At 33.1% G+C, this 20,355-nt stretch overlaps 1 protein-coding gene across 3 annotated transcripts; it reads right to left on the reverse strand.

Annotated features, from left to right (window-relative positions):
- Window positions 1–772: 772 nt before the first annotated feature.
- On the reverse strand, window positions 773–19,453 carry LOC145330083 (putative carbonic anhydrase 3). Of its 3 annotated transcripts, none has more exons than XM_080174659.1 (13): window positions 19,344–19,453; window positions 13,591–13,675; window positions 12,540–12,645; window positions 10,792–10,820; window positions 9,859–9,924; window positions 8,318–8,379; window positions 7,769–7,846; window positions 6,583–6,666; window positions 5,118–5,164; window positions 4,481–4,535; window positions 4,025–4,112; window positions 2,019–2,082; window positions 773–1,598 (listed from the first exon to the last, which is right to left on the reverse strand). In XM_080174659.1, the coding sequence occupies exons 1-13, from the start codon at window positions 19,422–19,424 to the stop codon at window positions 1,511–1,513; spliced, it is 933 nt and encodes a 310-aa protein (XP_080030785.1). In that variant the 5' UTR covers window positions 19,425–19,453; the 3' UTR covers window positions 773–1,510. The 3 variants fall into 3 exon arrangements, with proteins under 3 accessions (XP_080030785.1, XP_080030784.1, XP_080030783.1); XM_080174658.1 differs by lacking the exon at window positions 10,792–10,820 and adding an exon at window positions 11,014–11,042; XM_080174657.1 differs by lacking the exon at window positions 10,792–10,820 and having other exon boundaries at window positions 9,859–9,953.
- Between the last annotated feature and the right edge of the window lie 902 nt (window positions 19,454–20,355).

Here is a 20,355-nt window from a genome sequence, read left to right on the forward strand (position 1 = left end):
AACCAATATTGTCGGGAACAATAACACAGCCAAGTAACAGAAAACAATTTACAAGCAGACGTAAAAGGTCATTGGAAAAGGAGGCAGGTACTTATCTGTATATACATATATACTATAGACCTGTTCAGCATATAATAATTGTCTGTTTGTTGTCGGTAATGCTATGACGGACAACAGATTTCTATGAACAATTTGGATGCCATTTTACCTAAGAGAAGGACCCATAAACATTTAGCTAAAGAACGTGTCCTAACTTTTTGGAATTTTCTTTAACCCATTTGTGAAGAGCTCCTAAAGTTCAAAGTTTTGATTCAGCGAGGTTCAACAAAATAGATTTTTTCAATAATTAATCAAAAGAATTAAAAAGGAAGGTGTCAAATTAAAGATCTTACTATTTTGTTCAAATTGGCAAATTTCTTCTTTTTTTGTTGCGTTTTAGTATCTTAAAACTCACTTCATTTTTTAAAAACAATTAAATTACTTCAAAAAAAAAAAGAGGTCTACAAACAAAAACCGATTGTATATCTAAATTCTATGGATCATTTCACATCTTCTGCTCACTATATAAAAGCACTGACTAGCTAATTTTAAAAAATCACAAATGTTAGGACACGTTCTTTACCCAATAAACAAAATCCTAATAAAAAATTATGTGGGTTATTATTCTTTACTCTGCAGTATAATTCTACAGGTGTCATAGTATAATTTTGATACTCCTTTCAAAAATGCTTCAAAACTTCTAAAATACAACAAAAGTAAAAAAAACATTAAATTAATGTAAATATAACATTTATTATGAATATCATAATCTAAAAAACTATACAATACATACATACATAACATAATTAATTAAGTACTTTTTTGACATTTTTTTGAGAATTGGCTTAATTTTCTACGATTTTGACTTATTTGGTAATATATAACTGACTAATTTTTATACTACTCAAATTTTTTAATGAAATTATTTTAATAAATAAATTAAAATCGTAGATTTTTACAAATTATTTTGATAAGAAACATAGGGCAAGTAGATTAATTGACATTTTGTATTGTACGTTCAAGAGGGGGGTGGGGGGTTGTAGGGAAGAGGGGTGTTTAACCCCCCCAAATTTTTAAGCTCATTATTTTACCCCCACAAAAAAAATACTTAAGATTATCCCCTTCAAACTTTTGAAACCGTAATTTTGATCCCCTCAAAGAAGCTTGGACGTCCTTCCACTTTTTTTTATGCCCATTCTAATATCTGTTTGCTGATAACTATATTCCAGTATGGCTTTTAAACCGATTAATATCCACTGGATTAGAACCGGTTCTCAGCCATACTGAAAAATTATGTATAGCATCGTATTACAGACAACATTCCACCAATATTAAAATAAAAATCATAAAATTAATACTTTCGGCCCCTCGAGTCTAACAAAACTGGTTTTAACCTTATAATTTTTCATCTTAACATCTGCGGAAAGCTGTCTACAATACGATGTGATTGATAACTATTAAATTTTATAATCTAGAATAACTTGTTGAATGCTAATGAGAGGGCACATGTAATCAGTACGGAGCTATAAACTTGAGAGGCACCGGAGACTGATTCAATACTGAAAATAAACAACAATAAGTTAGTACAATCGATCTAAATGGATAAGAAAATGGCAGATAAATTGATGTACATCCCCAATAATGATACACAAAATTACCCCTTCTGTAGATTACAATTAAAGGGGTTGGATTATAAACTTTTCAAACCTTTCAAAATTCAATTAAAGTCCCCAAAGTCAATAAGAAAAAATTATTATAAAACTCTGGGGACTAATGTAATAAACAGCCCAATGTCGCCTCCCTCCCTGATATTATTGTTGCATCAGATTTGCATGAAAACTGATAAAGTGATGCTCGCAGCTGGCTAAATTTTCAAAGGAGAACCATATCGGATGTACAAACAGACATACAGACATCCTATTACTTTTATAAATTAAGCACTAGCACCGAATTATATCATATATAATTATAAAACTTACTTGTAAGTAGAGACATTGAGAATTTTTCTTCCATTGATTGGTTGCACTGGTCGGTAATTATCAACTAAAAGGTAAACAATTTTGTTAATATGTACAACATAATATATCTATAATACAAAGTAGAATGATGTCTGTCCGTCCGTCCGTCCGTCTGTCCTTTAAGATCTCGGTAACCACTGAACCGATTGGATTCTACTCTTCAGGGCATAGACGTCCAAGGGGGGGGGGGTAATGGGGCGATTACCCCCCCCCCCAAACGAATTTGGCACCCCCAATTTTGTTTTCATTTTATCCCCCTCATTTAAAATTTACCCCTACCCTGGGGGTGCCGTAGGCACCCCCAACCATTTAGGAGGGAGTATTTGCCCCCCCCCAAACAATTTTGGGGGGGGTATCCCCAAAATAGAAAATCTCTAACAAAAAAAATTTTTGCGCGCTTCGCGCGCCTTTTTAATACTAACTTTTTGATAAAATTTAAATTACCCCACCGAAAATTTTACCCCGGGGGTAAATTTTGGGGGGGGTAAACAAATTTTACCCCTGCCAACAGATTTCAGGGGGGTAATTACTCCCCCCAAGCAAATTTTACCCCCGGGGTAAAAATTTGGGGGGGGGGGGGGGTAAAAAAAATTTGCGGGCCATTTTACCCCCCCCAAAACCGAATTACCCACCCCTTAAAAAAATTTTACCCCCCCCACAATAAAAAGCTTGGACGCCCCTGCTTCAGGGTATATATCTATTGGTCCTGTGGTGGTTTTAAGCTAATTTCTTGGGGGATGGAACACCCCCAACCCCCCCCCAAAATGAAAATCCCCCCCCAAAAAAAAAAAATTACATATATTTTTCTAATTTTAATGTTTTTTTATGTTTCTCTTCTTGGGGGGTAGGACACCCCCAACCAACCCAAAAATGAAAATTTCCCCCCCAAAATTTTTTTTATCAAAAATCAAATGAACCTTTAGGAAAAAAAGGCCCTAGAGGCTAGGGGCGAAGCCGCTAGTATTATTATAATAATATACCCAAGGAAAATAATTAATTTTGTTTAATGGCCTGCCCCGCCCCCAAGTGGCAGAAACCCTTTACGTCTGTTAGCAATTTGCTTTTTGTTCTTTTGTAGTGACCCGGCAGTGTTTATATTTCCAGGGATCTCAAAGGGACAAATAGACGATTAAATAGTTCACATCAACAATGACGAGACTTCTGTATATTATACTTATTAGTTAAAAATATATCCCAACTAAAACAAACGAAAAATGTAGCCACCCCCTCCATTCTTCTTCTTTTCAAATTAATTTTAAAAATAAGGGGGGCACTTTAAAGGTAAACTTCAGCCCTCATTTTTTTCAAGTTATTTCAACAATAAGGGGGGGGGGCCGGGGGGGTTCAGTGATCCACAAGCACTATGAGTGTAAACATACCTAGAGCATCGCCATGTTCCTCACGAAGAGATCTGAGGGCGATAATGAGAGGGGGGGGGGGGGTCAGTGCTCAACAAGCACTATAAGTGTAAACATACCTAGTGCATCGCCATGTTCCTCACAAAGAGATCTGAGGACATTAATGAGGAGGGGGGGGGGGGGGTTCAGTGTTCCACAAGCACTATGAGTGTAAACATACCTAGAGCATCGCCATGTTCCTCACGAAGAGATCTGAGGGCGATAATGAGAGGGGGGGGGGGGTCAGTGCTCAACAAGCACTATAAGTGTAAACATACCTAGTGCATCGCCATGTTCCTCACAAAGAGATCTGAGGACATTAATGAGGAGGGGGGGGGGGGGGGGGTTCAGTGTTCCACAAGCACTATGAGTGTAAACATACCTGGAGCATCGCCGTGTTTCTCACGAAGATATCTGAGGGCATTAATAAGGGGGGGGGGGGCAGTGTTCCACAAGCACTATGAGTGTAAACATACCTGGAGCATCGCCGTGTTTCTCACGAAGATATCTGAGGGCATTAATAAGGGGGGGGGGGGCAGTGTTCCACAAGCACTATGAGTGTAAATATACCTAGAGCATCGCCATGTTCCTCACGAAGAGATCTAAGGGCGTCCAACTGAGATTCTGAGATGGGGATAGCTTTCTGGGCCACGGTCCACTAAACAAAAATAATGGATATAGAAAATACGTGGATATATTGACAGCGGAAAAATTGTCAGTTTTGGTTGCTAATAAATATCCCATTTATTGGCCAATTCGTTCAACCAGTAGATGGGGCAGTTTTATAATTTTCTATATTTATTAATATTTTTTTTAATGCAATTTGCTGGATTTATATTTTGTAGAATAGTTATAAATCGCATTGTATTATAGACAGCTTTCTACGGAATAATTTGTTTTATTTTTTGCAGAAATTTTTTTAGAATCAATATGAAACATGATTTTTAAGTATGGCTCAAAACCGGCTTTAATGCAGTGGATATTAATCAGAAACCATACTTAGAAAGGCCTAAAAATGATTCTTACCATGACAATTTCATTGCAAGCTGGGGTGGTCAAGCTACCTTCATACCGGTAAAATCTATAAAAGAAAAAAAATTGTTATATTTAAATTTTTTCTGAATTTACAATTTATTTGTAAAAATAAAAGAGTATAATAGAATCACATATGCCTACAAGATTAGCTGAAAACTATAACATTAAAACTTGTAAAGCGTCAAACTTAAAAATCAGAGTTTAAATTTATAGGTCTAAACTAAATTATATGTAATTTTGTTGCAAAATTGATTAAATGCAGGGTTCTTATTTAGGACACACTTAAAATTTTGGGCCTTCATTATTAAGATGCTTTGCTTATAACATTGCTTCCTGTTGTTTTAGGAATCATTATTCCAAAAATCAGACTAATAGGATAATCATATCATATAAAAACATTGTTGTCAAAAAAGTAAAAAATCTACATATTTTAAATGGACGGGCGTATTTTTTGGTAACGATTATAGAGTTTCTACGCTTTCTAAATCGTAACTGACTTTTACCCCCACAGGAAGTTTTAAATTAATAGGACAATTCTATCATGCCTGAATAAGCGTTACAGACATACGGACGGAACGACCCTAACTATAGAGAAGCTTCGCGTTAAAAAATAAAAAGATATATATACCTTGACAAATCTTTTGGGAAAAAGTTTGATGCAGGGAAAGGCTTGATCTAAAAAGAATAATAACATTTAAAATAACAATATTTATTTATTGCATTGTATTATAGACAGCTTTCCGCAGATATTAAAATGAAAGTTTAAAATCAGTTTAGTTAAAGCCGAATGCCTGGACTAACAAAACTGGCAATAATTTTATTGTAATTAAAGGAAAAATCAAAATATTCAGGGGTCTAAAGGGATAAGACAATGGCAGATAAATTCATGTATTTCCCAATTGATGATACACAAAATAACCCCCTCTGTAGATTATAATAATTGGTTAAAACGTTTAGCAACTCAACTTAATTGAGCAACCAATAAAGGTCCCCAAAGTTGTTAAGAAAACGTTGTTTTAAAACTTTGGGGTCTAGTGTAATAAACAGCCCAATGTCCCCCTCCTCTCTGGCGAAATTTATCTTCCACTTACCAATCCCTAAATTCCCAACTTCCGGTTTTATGCTATTTTGAGAATGATTACTACTCAATAAAATCTTATCACCAAAATATTTATGTTTTTAATCATTGCTACATTATTTTATTGATGTTTTACTTGTAAAAAAAACAATTAAAACATTTTACATAAGTAGCGCAGCAATAAATAGCTTAAATAATTTTTAAATATTTTTTAGGACCAGTAAAGTATTATACAGTAATTTTAGGACGGTATCGTAATATTCCAAACATGACATTTTTTAGACTCATCACTTGATTTAAGTAAATTTGTGTTTTTCGGGGCCTTGGGTTATTAACACCCCCCTTTGAATGAATGTTCTTCTCCTTTTTTTACCCCTTCAAGAATTTAAACCTTCCATGTGTAGCTGCTTTACAAAAAAATATTGCAAGTTATTTATGTGATAACATAAACGTGAACAAAAGTAGGCGAAACAAAGTATATTTTTGCTAAAAAAAAACTTCTCACAATTCTTATAAAATTTTATGGAATGGGTTAGGAAAAAAGTAAAAAGTCCCGCAGGGTTTAAGAATGATATATCAGGGATCTTAAGGGATAAGACAATGGTAAATAAATTGATGTACATCACAATTATGATACAACAAATAACCCTGCTGGTTGAAACATTTGGACACTCAATTTAATGAACCAACCAATCAAAATTCAATAAAAGTCCCCAAGGTTGTTAGGCCAATGTATGAGAAAACGTTATAATAAAAACTTTGGGGACTAATTAACAGTCTTGCTTGACTTCATGCTGATTCCCGAAAAAAGCGTCTTAACATACAGCTATTTGCTATCATAATAAAGGAATATTAAATTTCTGAAACTTGATAGCTAAGTTCAAATTTAATCATTGTTATGAAAGAATTCGCGAATAGTCCTTTTCGTAACATCGCCCCATATGGGGCGATTCGTTGTATTTTTAAATTGGCTTTTCTATTAAATTTGAAAATTGTAATAAGTAGGGATATTTACCTTGAGATTAGTTCCAACTTTGTTCTTGACCTGTTCCAAACTGTTGATCATGGGGGCAAGCTTCATGTTATCATCTTTGGATAACTACAAAAAAAAATTATATCTGTCTGTACTGATAAGGTTCTCTCTTACAGTAAAGCTTCTTATAAATCCAAGGGAGTTATTTAAAGCGAAGCGAATTAGGGTAGGTCCGTATTAAAAGCGAAGCTTTTCTATAATTAGGGTCGGTCCGCACGTCCTTCACAGATTCCTTTAGTAGTTAGGTACGAATTAGAAAGCGTAGCAACACTTTAATCATTACAAGAATGTCCATACGTCCATTTTAAACATGTTGATTTTTTAACTTTTTTAACAACAAATTTTTATGTTTTCTAATCATCCGATTTATCTGATTTTTGATATGTTGATTTCTGGGACAACAAATTGTAATGTTATAAGCGAAGCAACTCTATAATAAAGTCCTAAAAATGTAATATGTCCATAAACATTATTCTGTATCAAGCAGTTTTTCAACAAATTTACTTATAATTTTGCTTTGACTCTAATACATTTATATTCTGATTATTTAGTTCTGACACTTTATAAGTGTTAATGGCCGTTTGTCCTAACGTTTCAGTGCTTCGCTTTTATGGATGTTGTCATCCTTGTTTAAAAACTTATTTGGGGGAGAAATCGGACTTGAAAAAAATAACACTCTCTCCTAAAAGAACCAAAAATTGAAGGTAGAGGATCAACTTTAATCTTCTCCTCCTATGGGCCTCTAGGGACTTAGCCTTAAGTAGAATCTAACAAGAACTCTTATGTCCAAAAGATGTAAAGCTGCCTACTTGAGAGCTCTTTGCAGAGATAAGAGAAAGACAGAAAGAGAGGGAATGAGAGAAAAAGTGTGTGTGTGAGAGCGAGAATGAAAGACAGAAAAATAGGGCAAAAAAGAAGGTTAGAGATGAAAAAGATATGTTAGAAAATATCTATTCTCGTGTTCATTCGAAACCGGTTCTCATCCATAAGAAAAAAGCCATGTCTAGCATCGTATTATATCCAGCTTTCTACGAATATAAAAATGTACAATCATAAGAATCTATATCCGCGGAATGCTGTTTATAATACGATGCGAGAAATAACTATTACTCTGTGTGAATGTATGTATGCTTTTTTTGAGACTTCTACATAAAAAAATAATGCTTACCTCTCCAAAAACTCCGAGTACGGCCAGGGTATCGGGTTCAGGGTCTGCCAAAGCAGCAGTGAGATCAGTAAATCTGGCCTAAAAAAGCAAAAAATTATGTCAATAATTTTTGTAAAGATCATTAAATTTTTATGTTTTTGAAAAGTAAAATTAAATGAGTTAATGATGGAGATGTTCATTAACTTTATATTCTTATATATGAGTAACAGGATGTCATTGTGTCTGTCTGTCTGTACTGAAGGTTCTCGCTAACCTCTAAACCGATATGATTCTTCTTTACAATGTAGCTTCTAATAGGTCCTAGGAAATTTTATCTATATTATTTGGGAGAGCATTCCATTACCCCCCAAAGGTAAAACACCCATAGAAAAAATGCCCCACCCCCCCAAAAAAAGGGTTTTCAAACTTTTAATTTATAAGAATTAAATTAGTAGTCGAATTCAACCCCCCTCTCTCTCCTCAAGTGCCACTAGAGGCATAATTGACCAATTTTTTACAATAATGAAAATCAAAATTATACCTAAAAATAATAATTTGTGTTATAAATACCTTGAAATGAACGAAATGAATTTCTACAGGGTATGTTTTGCCATTTACGGTGTGTTCGGATCCTAAAAATTAAAATTAAAAATAATGTCATCTTAAAAAACCTGGTAAGCATTTTTAAAAATATTTAGAATAGCTTATATTTTTAATTTTTTTCTAAATTGACGTGTACTTAAAAAATGTGTTTTTTAACAGCCGCCAATAAAAATTGGATTCAGCAGCTAAATGATTTTTTATATATAAATACTGCTTTATGGCGGCTATGTGCAGCTTATTCGCGGCTGCTGCGTGCCCAAAAATTCTTGATAAAACACGAATAAGAACTATAAGACCGTACTTTCAATTGTTTATTTGTGACAATGGAATTATTTCTACATAAGTACGTTCAATTTTGACATTAATTTTTTTGTACTATACACCACCAAAAGCCGGACCCCCCCCCCCCCCCCCCCCCCCAACTTTTATTTTTTTAGTTTGAATGAGGTTAAGTAAGGTACTGGAGTGCATGGATCTCAAGGGATAAGACAATAACCGATAAATTGATGTACGTCCCCAATGATAATAAACAAAATTACCCTTTCTGTAAATCATAATTAGTGTTTGAAAAATTTGGACACTCAACTTGATAAATTAACCAATTAAAATTGTACAGAAGTCCCCAAAGTTGTTATGCCAACGAATAAGAAAATGTTATGAAAAAACGTTGCATACTAGTTTAATAAACAGCCCAATATTTCCTCTCTCCCTGAGTTGAGTCCCTACTAGGGTGTTAGCTCCCCTCGGCCCAGGGACTAGAAACAAATTGTAAACATTCAAATAAAAATCAAGGGGTGCGGGAGGCGGGTAGGGCTTATTGCGGTCCACAATTAATTGGAGAGTAAGTACCCAAATTGTATATGCTTTAAATAGTTCTAATTTGAAGCAGTTTTAGTCTGTAAACTGTATAAGACACGGAGGTATGGGACAATAGTTGACAAATTAATATACAATGCACACACCCCTTGTAGTCTACCAAAGGCAGAATCAAACAAAAAAAGAATTAGAGCAAGCGCATCTATTATATAAAGAACAAAGTTGGGCGGTGTCAATTCTTTAATTAGTAAAAGTACAGATACTGAATTTTTGACAAAAAAAGTTTATGTGTTTTTGCCAATTTTCATATTAGTTGTATAATTGGCAATATTACACCTTCAATACTGGCATAAAACAGTTTTATATTCATAGACTGTCAAATTCCCAGTTTTTATGACAAAAATAGTGATAGTTTTTTTAAAGTGTCATTTAGCCAACACAGTTTAGGTCTCCAGGGATCCAAAGAGATAAGATAATGGCCGATAGATTGATGTACATCCCCAATTATTATACACAAAATTACACCTTTTGTAGATTACAAATAGTGATTGCAATGTTGAATACTCACTCAAATTTCAATACTTGTCCCCAAAGTTGTTACGCCAGCAAATAAGAAACCAATATTATATAACTTTGGGGACTAGCGTAATAAACAGGCGAATGTTCCCTTCCTCCCCCTTGGCATGACTCACCTGAAGAATCATCATGTCCCCAATGAAGATGAATTTGAGCAAGTTTGTAGGCTGTCCACAATCCACCTCCATACATGTACAGTGGCTGAGACACACTAAATAATAATAATAATAAGTTTGTAGGCTGTCCATAATCCACCTCCATACATGTACAGAGGCTGAGACACACTAAATAATAATAAGTTTGTAGGCTGTGTACAATCCACCTCCATACATGTACAGTGGCTGAGACACACTAAATAATAATAATATTAAGTTTGTAGGCTGTGTACAATCCACCTCCATACATGTACAGTGGCTGAGACACACTAAATAATAATAATAATAATAAGTTTGTAGGCTGTCCATAATCCACCTCCATACATGTACAGTGGCTGAGACACACTAAATAATAATAATAATAAGTTTGTAGGCTGTGTACAATCCACCTCCGTACATGTACAGTGGCTGAGACACACTAAATAATAATAATAATAAGTTTATAGGCTGTCCACAATCCACTTCCATACATGTACAGTGGCTGAGACACACTAAATAATAATAATAATAAGTTTATAGGCTGTACACAATCCACTTCCATACATGTACAGTGGCTGAGACACACTAAATAATAATAATAAGTTTGTAGGCTGTGCACAATCCAACTCCATACATGTACAATGGCTAAGACACACTAAATAATAATAATAAGTTTATAGGCTGTCCATAATCCACCTCCATACATGTACAGTGGCTGAGACACACTAAATAATAATAATAATAATAAGTTTGTAGGCTGTCCACAATCCACCTCAATACATGTATAGTGGCTGAGACACACTAAATAATAATAATAAGTTTATAGGCTGTCCATAATCCACCTCCATACATGTACAGTGGCTGAGACACACTAAATAATAATAATAATAAGTTTGTAGGCTGTCCATAATCCACCTCCGTACATGTACAGTGGCTGAGACACACTAAATAATAATAATAAGTTTGTAGGCTGTCCATAATCCACCTCCATACATGTACAGTGGCTGAGACACACTAAATAATAATAATAATAATAAGTTTGTAGGCTGTCCATAATCCACCTCCATACATGTACAGTGGCTGAGACACACTAAATAATAATAATAATAATAAGTTTGTAGGCTGTACACAATCCACCTCCGTACATGTACAGTGGCTGAGACACACTAAATAATAATAATATTTGTACAAAAGTTTTGCTGTTTTGTTGAACTTTTTTATATGGTTTGGAGAAATACCCCAGCAAATTTCAGTTTGTCTATACAAAAATTACGGTTCCATTGGAATTCAGTCCACACGGGATTCAACCCACGGAATTCAGCCCAGCGGGATTCAACCCAACGGTATTCAGCCCACACGGGATTCAACCCACAGGATTCAGCCCACCCGGAATTCAGCCCACATGGGACTCAACCCACGGAATTCAGTCCATACGGGACTCAACCCACGGAATTCAGTCCATACGGGACTCAACCCACGGAATTCAGTCCATACTGGACTCAACCCACGGAATTCAGTCCATACGGGACTCAACCCACGGAATTCAGTCCATACGGGACTCAACCCACGGAATTCAGTCCATACGGGACTCAACCCATTATATATCTAAAATTACCAGTTTGCAAAAATATTTTTTTTTTTAAATTTGAGAACTAAATTTTTAGAAAATTGAAAAAAAAAGTTTGAAGTTTATGTAAATTTTTTTTACTGTAGAAATTATTTTATAAAATATGCTTTAAAAAAAAATTTGAGGAAAAAAAAATTATTTTCTAAAAATTTGTTTCTTAAATTTGAAAAAAAAATTATTTGTTTTTAAAACTGAGAATTCAGTCCACATGAAATTCAACCCAATATATATATGAAATTATCAGTTTTAAAAACAAATAATTTTTTTTTTCAAATTTGAGAAACAAATTTTTAGAATATAATTCTTTTTTCTCAAATTTTTTTATAAAGCATATTTTATAAAATAATTTCTAAAAATAAAAAAAATTTACATAAACTTTTTTTAAAAAAATTCTAAAAATTTTGTTCTCTTTAAAAAAAATATTTTTTTTCAAACTGGTAATTTTACATATATAATGGGTTGAATCCCGTGTGGACTGAATTCCGTGGGTTGAGTCCCATATGGACTGAATTCCGTGGGTTGAGTCCCATTTGGACTGAATTCCGTGGGTTGAGTCCCGTATGGACTGAATTCCGTGGGTTGAGTCCCGTATGGACTGAATACCGTGGGTTGAATCCCGTGTGGGCTGAATACCGTGGGTTGAATCCCGTGTGGGCTGAATACTGTTGGGTTGAATCCCGCTGGGCTGAATTCCGTGGGTTGAATCCCGTGTGGGCTGAATTCCAATGGAACCAAAAATTACGTCATATTGGCCAACAATTCGTCAAATAAAATGTATACTGGCCTGCCATTGGTAATTTAGTCTGTGTATCTGTCATAAATATTGTATGACTTCATTTTTGTATAGGCATTATAAAGATCTTAACAAGATTTAATTTGAGAACATAATTACATTTGTATGACTTTATTGTAGATATGATTCACTTAAACTAATGTACCTGGTTATCTCAGGAATCATTTGCATACATTAACAAAATTACTGCTGTACGGACATACAGACTCTGGTTATAGATAAGCTTCGCTTTCAAAAACTTACTTGAATTCTAATTTAACTGTATGGCCGTTGTTGAGAATTTTGACATCATTAGGTATTTGGTTATAGTTTAGGAATCGTAATGCCACCTCGTCCTTGGGAATCATTTCTAGAAAGAAAAAAATAGATAAATATACAATTGATTACCCATTTTTTCCCTAATTTCCGAAGTTGTACGACCTATTGCAAAAGCTTATACATTCAAAACTTCAATTTTTCAAATTTTGATTTTTTTTGAAGTTTGAAGCTTTTTTAGCTAGTAGTAAAAATTGACATAGGACGAGGGTGATACGTACAAAATCGGAAACTAAGATTCAGCTGACCCCAAAAAAATAACTTCAATAGAAGTTAAATATATTTTAAAATGACGTCAAACTGTTGAAGAATTAAATTTAAATACTTATGATTATAAAGAATATGATAAAATTGCAAAAAGAATAAGTACCCGAAGTTTTTCCAGCTAAAAACTTTGGTTACTTTCATCAAATCCTGATTGGTTGGTTAATACTTGGAGTGTCCAAACTTTTTAAACAATAACTGAAGAGGCAATTATGTTTATTTTCATTTAGAGTGCTCATCAATTTATTTTTCATTGTCTCCCATAAGATCCTTAGGATAGACAAATACTCAATGTAATCGGCAACTTAAAAAGTCCTACTTCTGAGTAAAAAAAAAACATTTTCATCTACTATCAAACTTTTAGTATTCCAGGGATCTAAAGGGATAAGAAAATGGCCGATAAATTGATCATGCATAAAATTACCCCATCTGTAGATTACAATTAGTGGTTGGAACGTTTGGACAATCAACTTAATGAACCAACCAATCAAAAGTTTCCAAAGTTTTGAACAAACGTGATTATAAAACTTTGGGGACTAGTGTAATTAACAGCCCATTGTCCTCTCTCTCTCTCTCTGATTTTCAACTATGATCAAACTTTACAAATTTACCATCTCAATTGAAATCAATGAGGCTTTGTCTTTGTTGAAAATATGTGAGGTCTTGTTTAAAAACCTTTGGGTACCAGCGTAAACGACAATATTTGAAAATTCACCTTCTGAATTGAAATCAATGGGGCTTTGTCTTTGATGGGAGCATTCTTCATACTCCTCACCCCAGTGGTCAACTCCGTGTTCCTTCTAAAAAATAATTCATTTTGTTAAAATAATGATTATTTCTGACATTCGGCTAAAGGGTTTTTATTCTTTTTCATTTAATATAAATCTAGACATACATTTTTGAAATTGTTAAATTGTTTTAAAACATAGAGAAAAAAATAAAAGAGAGGAATCGAAGCAACTAGAAGACGAAAATAGGCAGTGGGCCTAGAGACCTACTCAGCGCTGTTGCCGCGCTAAATTTTATTGCTATTCCACCACTTTTCAAATGGAAGGATTAAAAATTATCAAAAAAAAATATTTTTTTACTTTTTACTATTTCCATATTTCGGGCAAGACTATTAGATTAGATATTTTCGTTTTAATGTTTTAATCAAAAATTACACAGAATTTTATTTTTATTTTAAAAAATTTGTGCATGAAAGATGAATCCTTCCATTTCTAAAAAGGGGAAAATTTTTTTCATAATAAACATTCAGCTGATTCTGACCACCCACGGCTGTTTGTTAAATATCGCTTTTCTTTTTATTCACATTATTATTTATGATTGACATACAAAAAGCCCTGGACGGCTTTTGATTTTCGTCTGCTAAATTTTCTTTACAAATTTAGGGATGGGGAAGTAGTATTTTACCATGAAAAGGGGGTGGGTTTTTAAAGTTTTTATTTGATAAAGAAGTAAGCTTTTTTTGTCTGCAGCGCAAGATCTCGGTAACCGCTAAACCGATCGGGTTCTCCTTAACAGGGTAACTTCTCATAGGTCCCAGGAAGGTTTATAAATATTTGGGGGAGGGTACCACCACCCTCCCAAGAGAAATCACAAATAAATCGAATTTTTTTTTTGCTAAGAGACTACAAAGCAACATAAAGAGGTATCGTAGAGACTTGAACCAAAAAAAGGCCTCTAGGGGCGTATCCGCTAGTTTTTCATAAAGTAGTAAGCTTTTTTTTGTCTGCAGCGAAGAATTTCGGAAATCGCTAAACTAATATGGTTCACCTTTACAGTAAAGCTTCTTATAGGAAGGTTTATAACTATTTTAGAGGTTAAAGAGAAATTGGCCCTAGAAGAAAAATTTCTTTTGATTATTTTATCATAATGTTTAGATAAATTTGCAGTAAAACTTATAAGAATTATCCCTTAATGGGAACTTTTAACATTTGAATTGCCTTAGTACAAGATTACTTGATTATTTCGAATTTTAAAAGAAGAATTTAGATAAGTCAAGACAAGTTTTAACTGTAATCATAAAATCAAAGTTACGTTGTTTAATTTAATTATCTTAAAGTAGGGATAATGGGAGAAGTAAAAGAAGGATAAACTAATTTCATAAATCCAGCAATAGCTGGATTAGAAATCATGTATTGCATCTTACTACAAACTATTTTCCATGATTAATTCCGGGCCCGGACTAACAAAACTGGTTAATATATAATAATTTTTCATTTCACTACTCGTACATAATTGTCTATAACAAAATATGATACATGATTTTTTAGTATGTATGAGAAAAAGTTCTAATCCAGCGGATATTGATCGGTTTCAAAGCCATACTGGAAAAATGTTTACAATGAATGAATTTTAACATCTAAAAAAAGATTAATTTATCTTCCCTTGTCCTATTCCTTCATCCCTGACTTAAGACTAAATAGGTGATGATTTTTAATAGATTATGATTTGAAAAATGTATTTTTCCATGAAAAAGTATCAAATTATTGTTTACAATAGTTTAATGACAGGAAAAACATGTTAATTTTATCAAGATTTAATTGTGTTTGAAAATAGAAATGGTTATGTCGTAACATTAGACTTTTGGTAATAAATTGAATTGATATCTATCGCATCGTATTGTAGACAGTTTTCCACGGATATTATAATAAAAAATTATTATGTTATAACTAGTTTTCATATCCTCGAGGGGCCAAATGCACGGTCTAACAAAACTGGTATTGATATTATATTTTTTATTTTAATATTCGTGGAAAATTGTCTGCAACTCTGTGATATATATTATTTTTCATAATGGCATAGAACCGGTTCTAATCCAGCGGATATTAATCGGTTTTGAAGCCATAATGGAGAAAAGGTAATGCTATAACATTTGACTTTGGTGATAAATTTAAGAGATTATTATTAAATTATGTGAAATCATGATTTTATACAGCTGTAGGAGGTCTAATTTCTTTTTCATATTGGCTTCAAAACTGATTGATATCCGTCGGTTTAGAACCGTTTCTCAGCCATAATGAAAATCCTGTATAGCATCGTATTACAGACAATTTGCGGCGATATGATAAAATAAAAATCCTAAAATTAATACCAGATTTGTAAGCCCTGACTTTTGGTCCCTTGTGGCTTACAAAACTTAAAAGTTTAGTTTTCATATCCGCGGAAAGCTGTCTATAATACGTCCGTCTTTTTCGTTACGATTTATCTTGGTTACCCCAAACTTGATTTTTTCTAAAGAATGCGATATTTTTTTAATAGTTTATTGATTTGCAGAGCTACAAAATCCGTAGTAGATAAGTTTTTTTTAGAACTTTTAAAGCTTTATAAATATTTTGGGGTGGTTTTAGGCTGTTTTCCTGACCTTCCCCGCTCTATATTCGAGGAGCGAAGCAACTAGTTTTAATTAAAGAATGGTCTATTAGCTACTTATACGAAAATAGAAGTATATTTTATTAATGGCAACTCTCGGTCATTAAAAAATCAACTTGAGTGGAATACAGGGATAAGACAATGGCCGATTAATGGATATACTACCTCAATGATGATACACAAAATTACCCCTTATGTGAAACGCTTCAACAATCAACTTAATGAATCAACCAATCAAAATTAACTAAACTCCCCAAAGTTATTAAGCGGATAAGAAAACGATAGAAGAAAACTTTGGGGACTTGTGCAATAAACAACCCATTGTCCCCTCTCTCTCTCTGGTGGAATAGTACAATGTACTATAGTACTGGTTGTATGACACTAGTTTAGGACTGGTTGTTCCACAACTTTTTAATAATCTTAAGTCAAATCTGTTGGGGACATAAAACATAAAACATAAAAAACATTTATTCAGTGACAGATTACGCCCCGTCTTACGAAGCAGTACATACAATAGTACACCAAGCTACTGCTTAGTACCAGGTGTACTTTACAATTTTTCATAATATTTATAAATTTAAATTGCATGACTAACACTAGATGTTATGTGTGGCACTGATTAGGCTTCCCTAAAAGTAGGAATATGCGTATCCGAGATGTTTGCATTGCCTTTTTTAGGTTGGCATTAAAATAATAAGAAAAATAAGAAATAACAATGTCAAAATAAATGTAGGTAAAATTAAATGGACAGGGGAAAGAGAGAAGGAAAGAAGGGTTACAACAAATTTTAAGGCTAGTTTTTCTTAAATTTTAAAACCATTTCTGTAATTAATAATGTAAGGTTTTTAATAAATCCAGGCAAATCAATATATTTTAAGTACATTCATTACATTCTTCAATATTACATATAGATTTAAAAAGTTCATCTTTAAGATTTAATGCAAATGTTTTTTTAGGAATATTCTCATTTAAAAGATCTTTTTCATGACAAAAATTATTCCATAGTCTTTGAAATGAAAATAATGGAAACCTTTCAATTTTTTTAAATTTGGCTATTGGAATATAAAACTCACTAGAATTTCTTAGTTGTCTCTGATTTCTTAGATTATTTCTAATCCATACACCATCAAAAGAATTTGGTAGCCTCCAGCGAATAAAATCATAAAAAAATAGTAGTTTTGTATAAATAGATAGCTCCTTAATAGGCAAAACATTAATTTTCCTAAACAAAGGTGGCGTATGGCTGTTATAAGCGGATTTGTGTATAATTCTAATAGCTTTTTTTTGTAGAACTACTAAAGGCTTAATAGATGATTCTAAGCCACAGCTCCATGCTGGCAAGCAATACAATAAATGGCTATTTATAAAAGAGTGGAATAGTGTTACTAAGGATTTTTCACATAATATATGCTTAACTCTATTGATTAAAAACAAACTTCTAGATATTTTTTTCCTTAAATATTCAATATGGTATTTAAAGTTAAGTTGAGAATCAATAAACACACCCAAAAATTTAATTGCAGGAATTTCACTCTGTTGGTTGATATAACCCAAATATCTAATTTTATCTGTATCATTCTCATTTTCATTATTAAAATCTAATTTAATTTTAATTTGGTCCCAAGTTATGGAATCCTCCCTTTTATTAAAGATCATAAATTTAGTTTTAGTTGGATTAAGAGACATTTCATTGCAACGAAACCAATCACAGATATTTTTAAGTTCAATGTTGAGTATTTCAATTATCTCATTCAAATCTTTTCCTGATATCAAAAAATTACTGTCATCTGCAAAGAGTAGTGTCATTAAGCTAGTACAATTTTTAATATCATTGATATAAACTAGAAACAAAATTGGGCCCAAAATACTTCCCTGTGGGACACCCTTGCTGATTCCTAATAAATCACTTTTTTCGCCATTTGTATAAACAAACTGATTTCTATTACTTAAATAGTTTTTAAACCATTCTAATTCTAATCCATGTATACCAATTTTTTTAAGTTTTTTTAATAAAATTGTATGCGAAATTGTATCAAAACATTTAGCAAGATCACAGAATACCCCTATAGGACATTCCCTCTAAACAACCATTGGACCGCAATCAACACCCCAACCATTCTCCTTATCCTATTATATAAGTACGTTTTTTTTGTCTGAAGCTTGAGATTTCAATAACTTCTGAACCGATTGAGTTCTCCATTTTAGGAAACCTTTACGTAGGTCTTGGGATGATTTACACTATTTCATTATTAAGATTTAAGTCTTGAGATGGTTTAGTTTTCTTTTCATTGCTTCCCCTTCGAATACAGAGCCCCTAAATGCTAGGGGTGCAACCGCAAGTTTTTATTATAATTTTGTTTCCAGTTTCCGGGGGGGGGGGGACTTTAAACCCTGCGGGGCGTTCGTATTCCTCATTCACACCCAAACTTGTCAAAAAGGTTCATAATTCAGGTATGGAGGGACATAGGGCTATTAATTATATTAGATCCCAAAGTTTTATAATTTTCTTATTCGCTGACTTAACAACTTTGGAAACTTTTAATTTTTTGTAATCTGTAGAAATGGTAATTTTGAGTATCAACATTGGGGATATACATCAATTCATCGGCAATTGTCTTATCCCTTTAGGTCCCTGATCACAAATACATTAATAATCAAAATTAATGGGTTGAGGGAGGGGGGGGGGGGGTTGCTTTTGTCGACTAAATGGGAAGTATCAATTAATATCATTAGTTTTTACACGTTTTTTTATTCAATACAAGAATGACAATTCTTGTACTTTTAGTTGAGTTATTTATTCTAGATGTTACATAACAAATTTTCTCTATAAGATTATGAAAGAAATAAATATAAATGGTGCTAAAATCTCAGAGAGGGAGGAGACATTTATTACACTAGTCCCAATGTTTTATTATTAGTTGGCTTAACAACTTTGGGGACTTTTATACAATTTGTTGAAAAACTGCTCTAATACAGGATAACATTTGAGAGCATTACATTTTTTGGACTTGATCATAGTGATGCTTCGCTTATAACATTGTACTTTGTTGTCCTAGGAATCATTATTCCAAAAATGGTTGAAAATGTGCTCACCCTGCCATATGTCCATCCGGAGGAATAGGCCATCCCAATCTCCAACATCAAGCATAACAGCAGAAACATTTTCTTGTACATTTTCTGAAAAAAAACAACAGTAGGATTAAATACAGAAAATATTAAAATCATTTATTAAATAATTGTAAATGTCTTAATGAAGTGTTGAAAAAATACTAATCTAATCCATTGAATATGATATAATTCTGACTGATTAAAATTTTTTTGTTTTGATAAATATTTTAAGATAACATTTTATAGTTATACATTATCATACTTTTTCCGGGTTTTGCAATTTTGTTATCGAATGCTTAACAAAACTTTAGGTGATTACCCTCTCTTTGAAGTGAAGCTACTCTATATTTAGGCAGGGATCTACAGGGATAAGACAATAGCCGATAAATTGATGTACATCCCCAATGCTGATTCACCAGATTACCCCTTCTGTAGATTAAAATTAGTGGTTGAAACGTTTGAAAACTCAACTTAATTAACCAACCAATCAAAATTAACTAAAGTCCCCAAAGTTGTTAAGTCAACGAACAAGAATAGTTATTTCTTTAATCGTATTATAAACGGCTTTCCGCGGATATAGAATGTACAATTATAAGATTAAAACCAGTTTTTTCTAGCCCCGAGGTGCCGAAGGTACGGGCTAAAAAACTGGTTTTAATCTTATGATTGTACATTTCTATATTCGTAGAAAGCTGGATATAATACGATGCTAGACATAGTTTTTTCGTATGAATGAGAACCGGTTCCTATCCACCGGATTCGAATAAATACGAGAATAGTTATTTCTCGCATCGTATTATAAACGGCTTTCCGCGGATAAAGAATGTACAATTATGAGATTAAAACTAGTTTTTTTAGCCCCGAGGTGACGAAGTCACCGGCTAAAAAAACTAGTTTTAATCTTATGATTGTACATTTCTATATTCGTAGAAAGCTGGATATAATACGATGCTAGATATAGTTTTTTCGTATGGATGAGAACCGGTTCCTATCCACC

This window comes from Acartia tonsa, chromosome 10, assembly GCF_053477335.1.
Source record: "Acartia tonsa isolate MP-2025a chromosome 10, ASM5347733v1, whole genome shotgun sequence".
NCBI classification, from domain to species: Eukaryota; Metazoa; Arthropoda; class Copepoda; order Calanoida; family Acartiidae; genus Acartia; species Acartia tonsa.

What these genes read in the sequence shown, in the direction of transcription:
- LOC145330083 (XM_080174657.1), bottom strand. Translation starts at nt 19,424, where the DNA reads ATGTACAAGAAAATGTTTCTGCTGTTATGCTTGATGTTGGAGATTGGG. An exon ending in CCGGATGGACATATGGCAGG is followed by an intron (nt 13,676 to 19,343) that starts GTGAGCACATTT and finishes ATTATTTTTTAG; the next exon opens with AAGGAACACGGAGTTGACCA. An exon ending in CTCAATGTCTCTACTTACAA is followed by an intron (nt 1,599 to 2,018) that starts GTAAGTTTTATA and finishes GTTTATTTTCAG; the next exon opens with TATTGAATCAGTCTCCGGTG.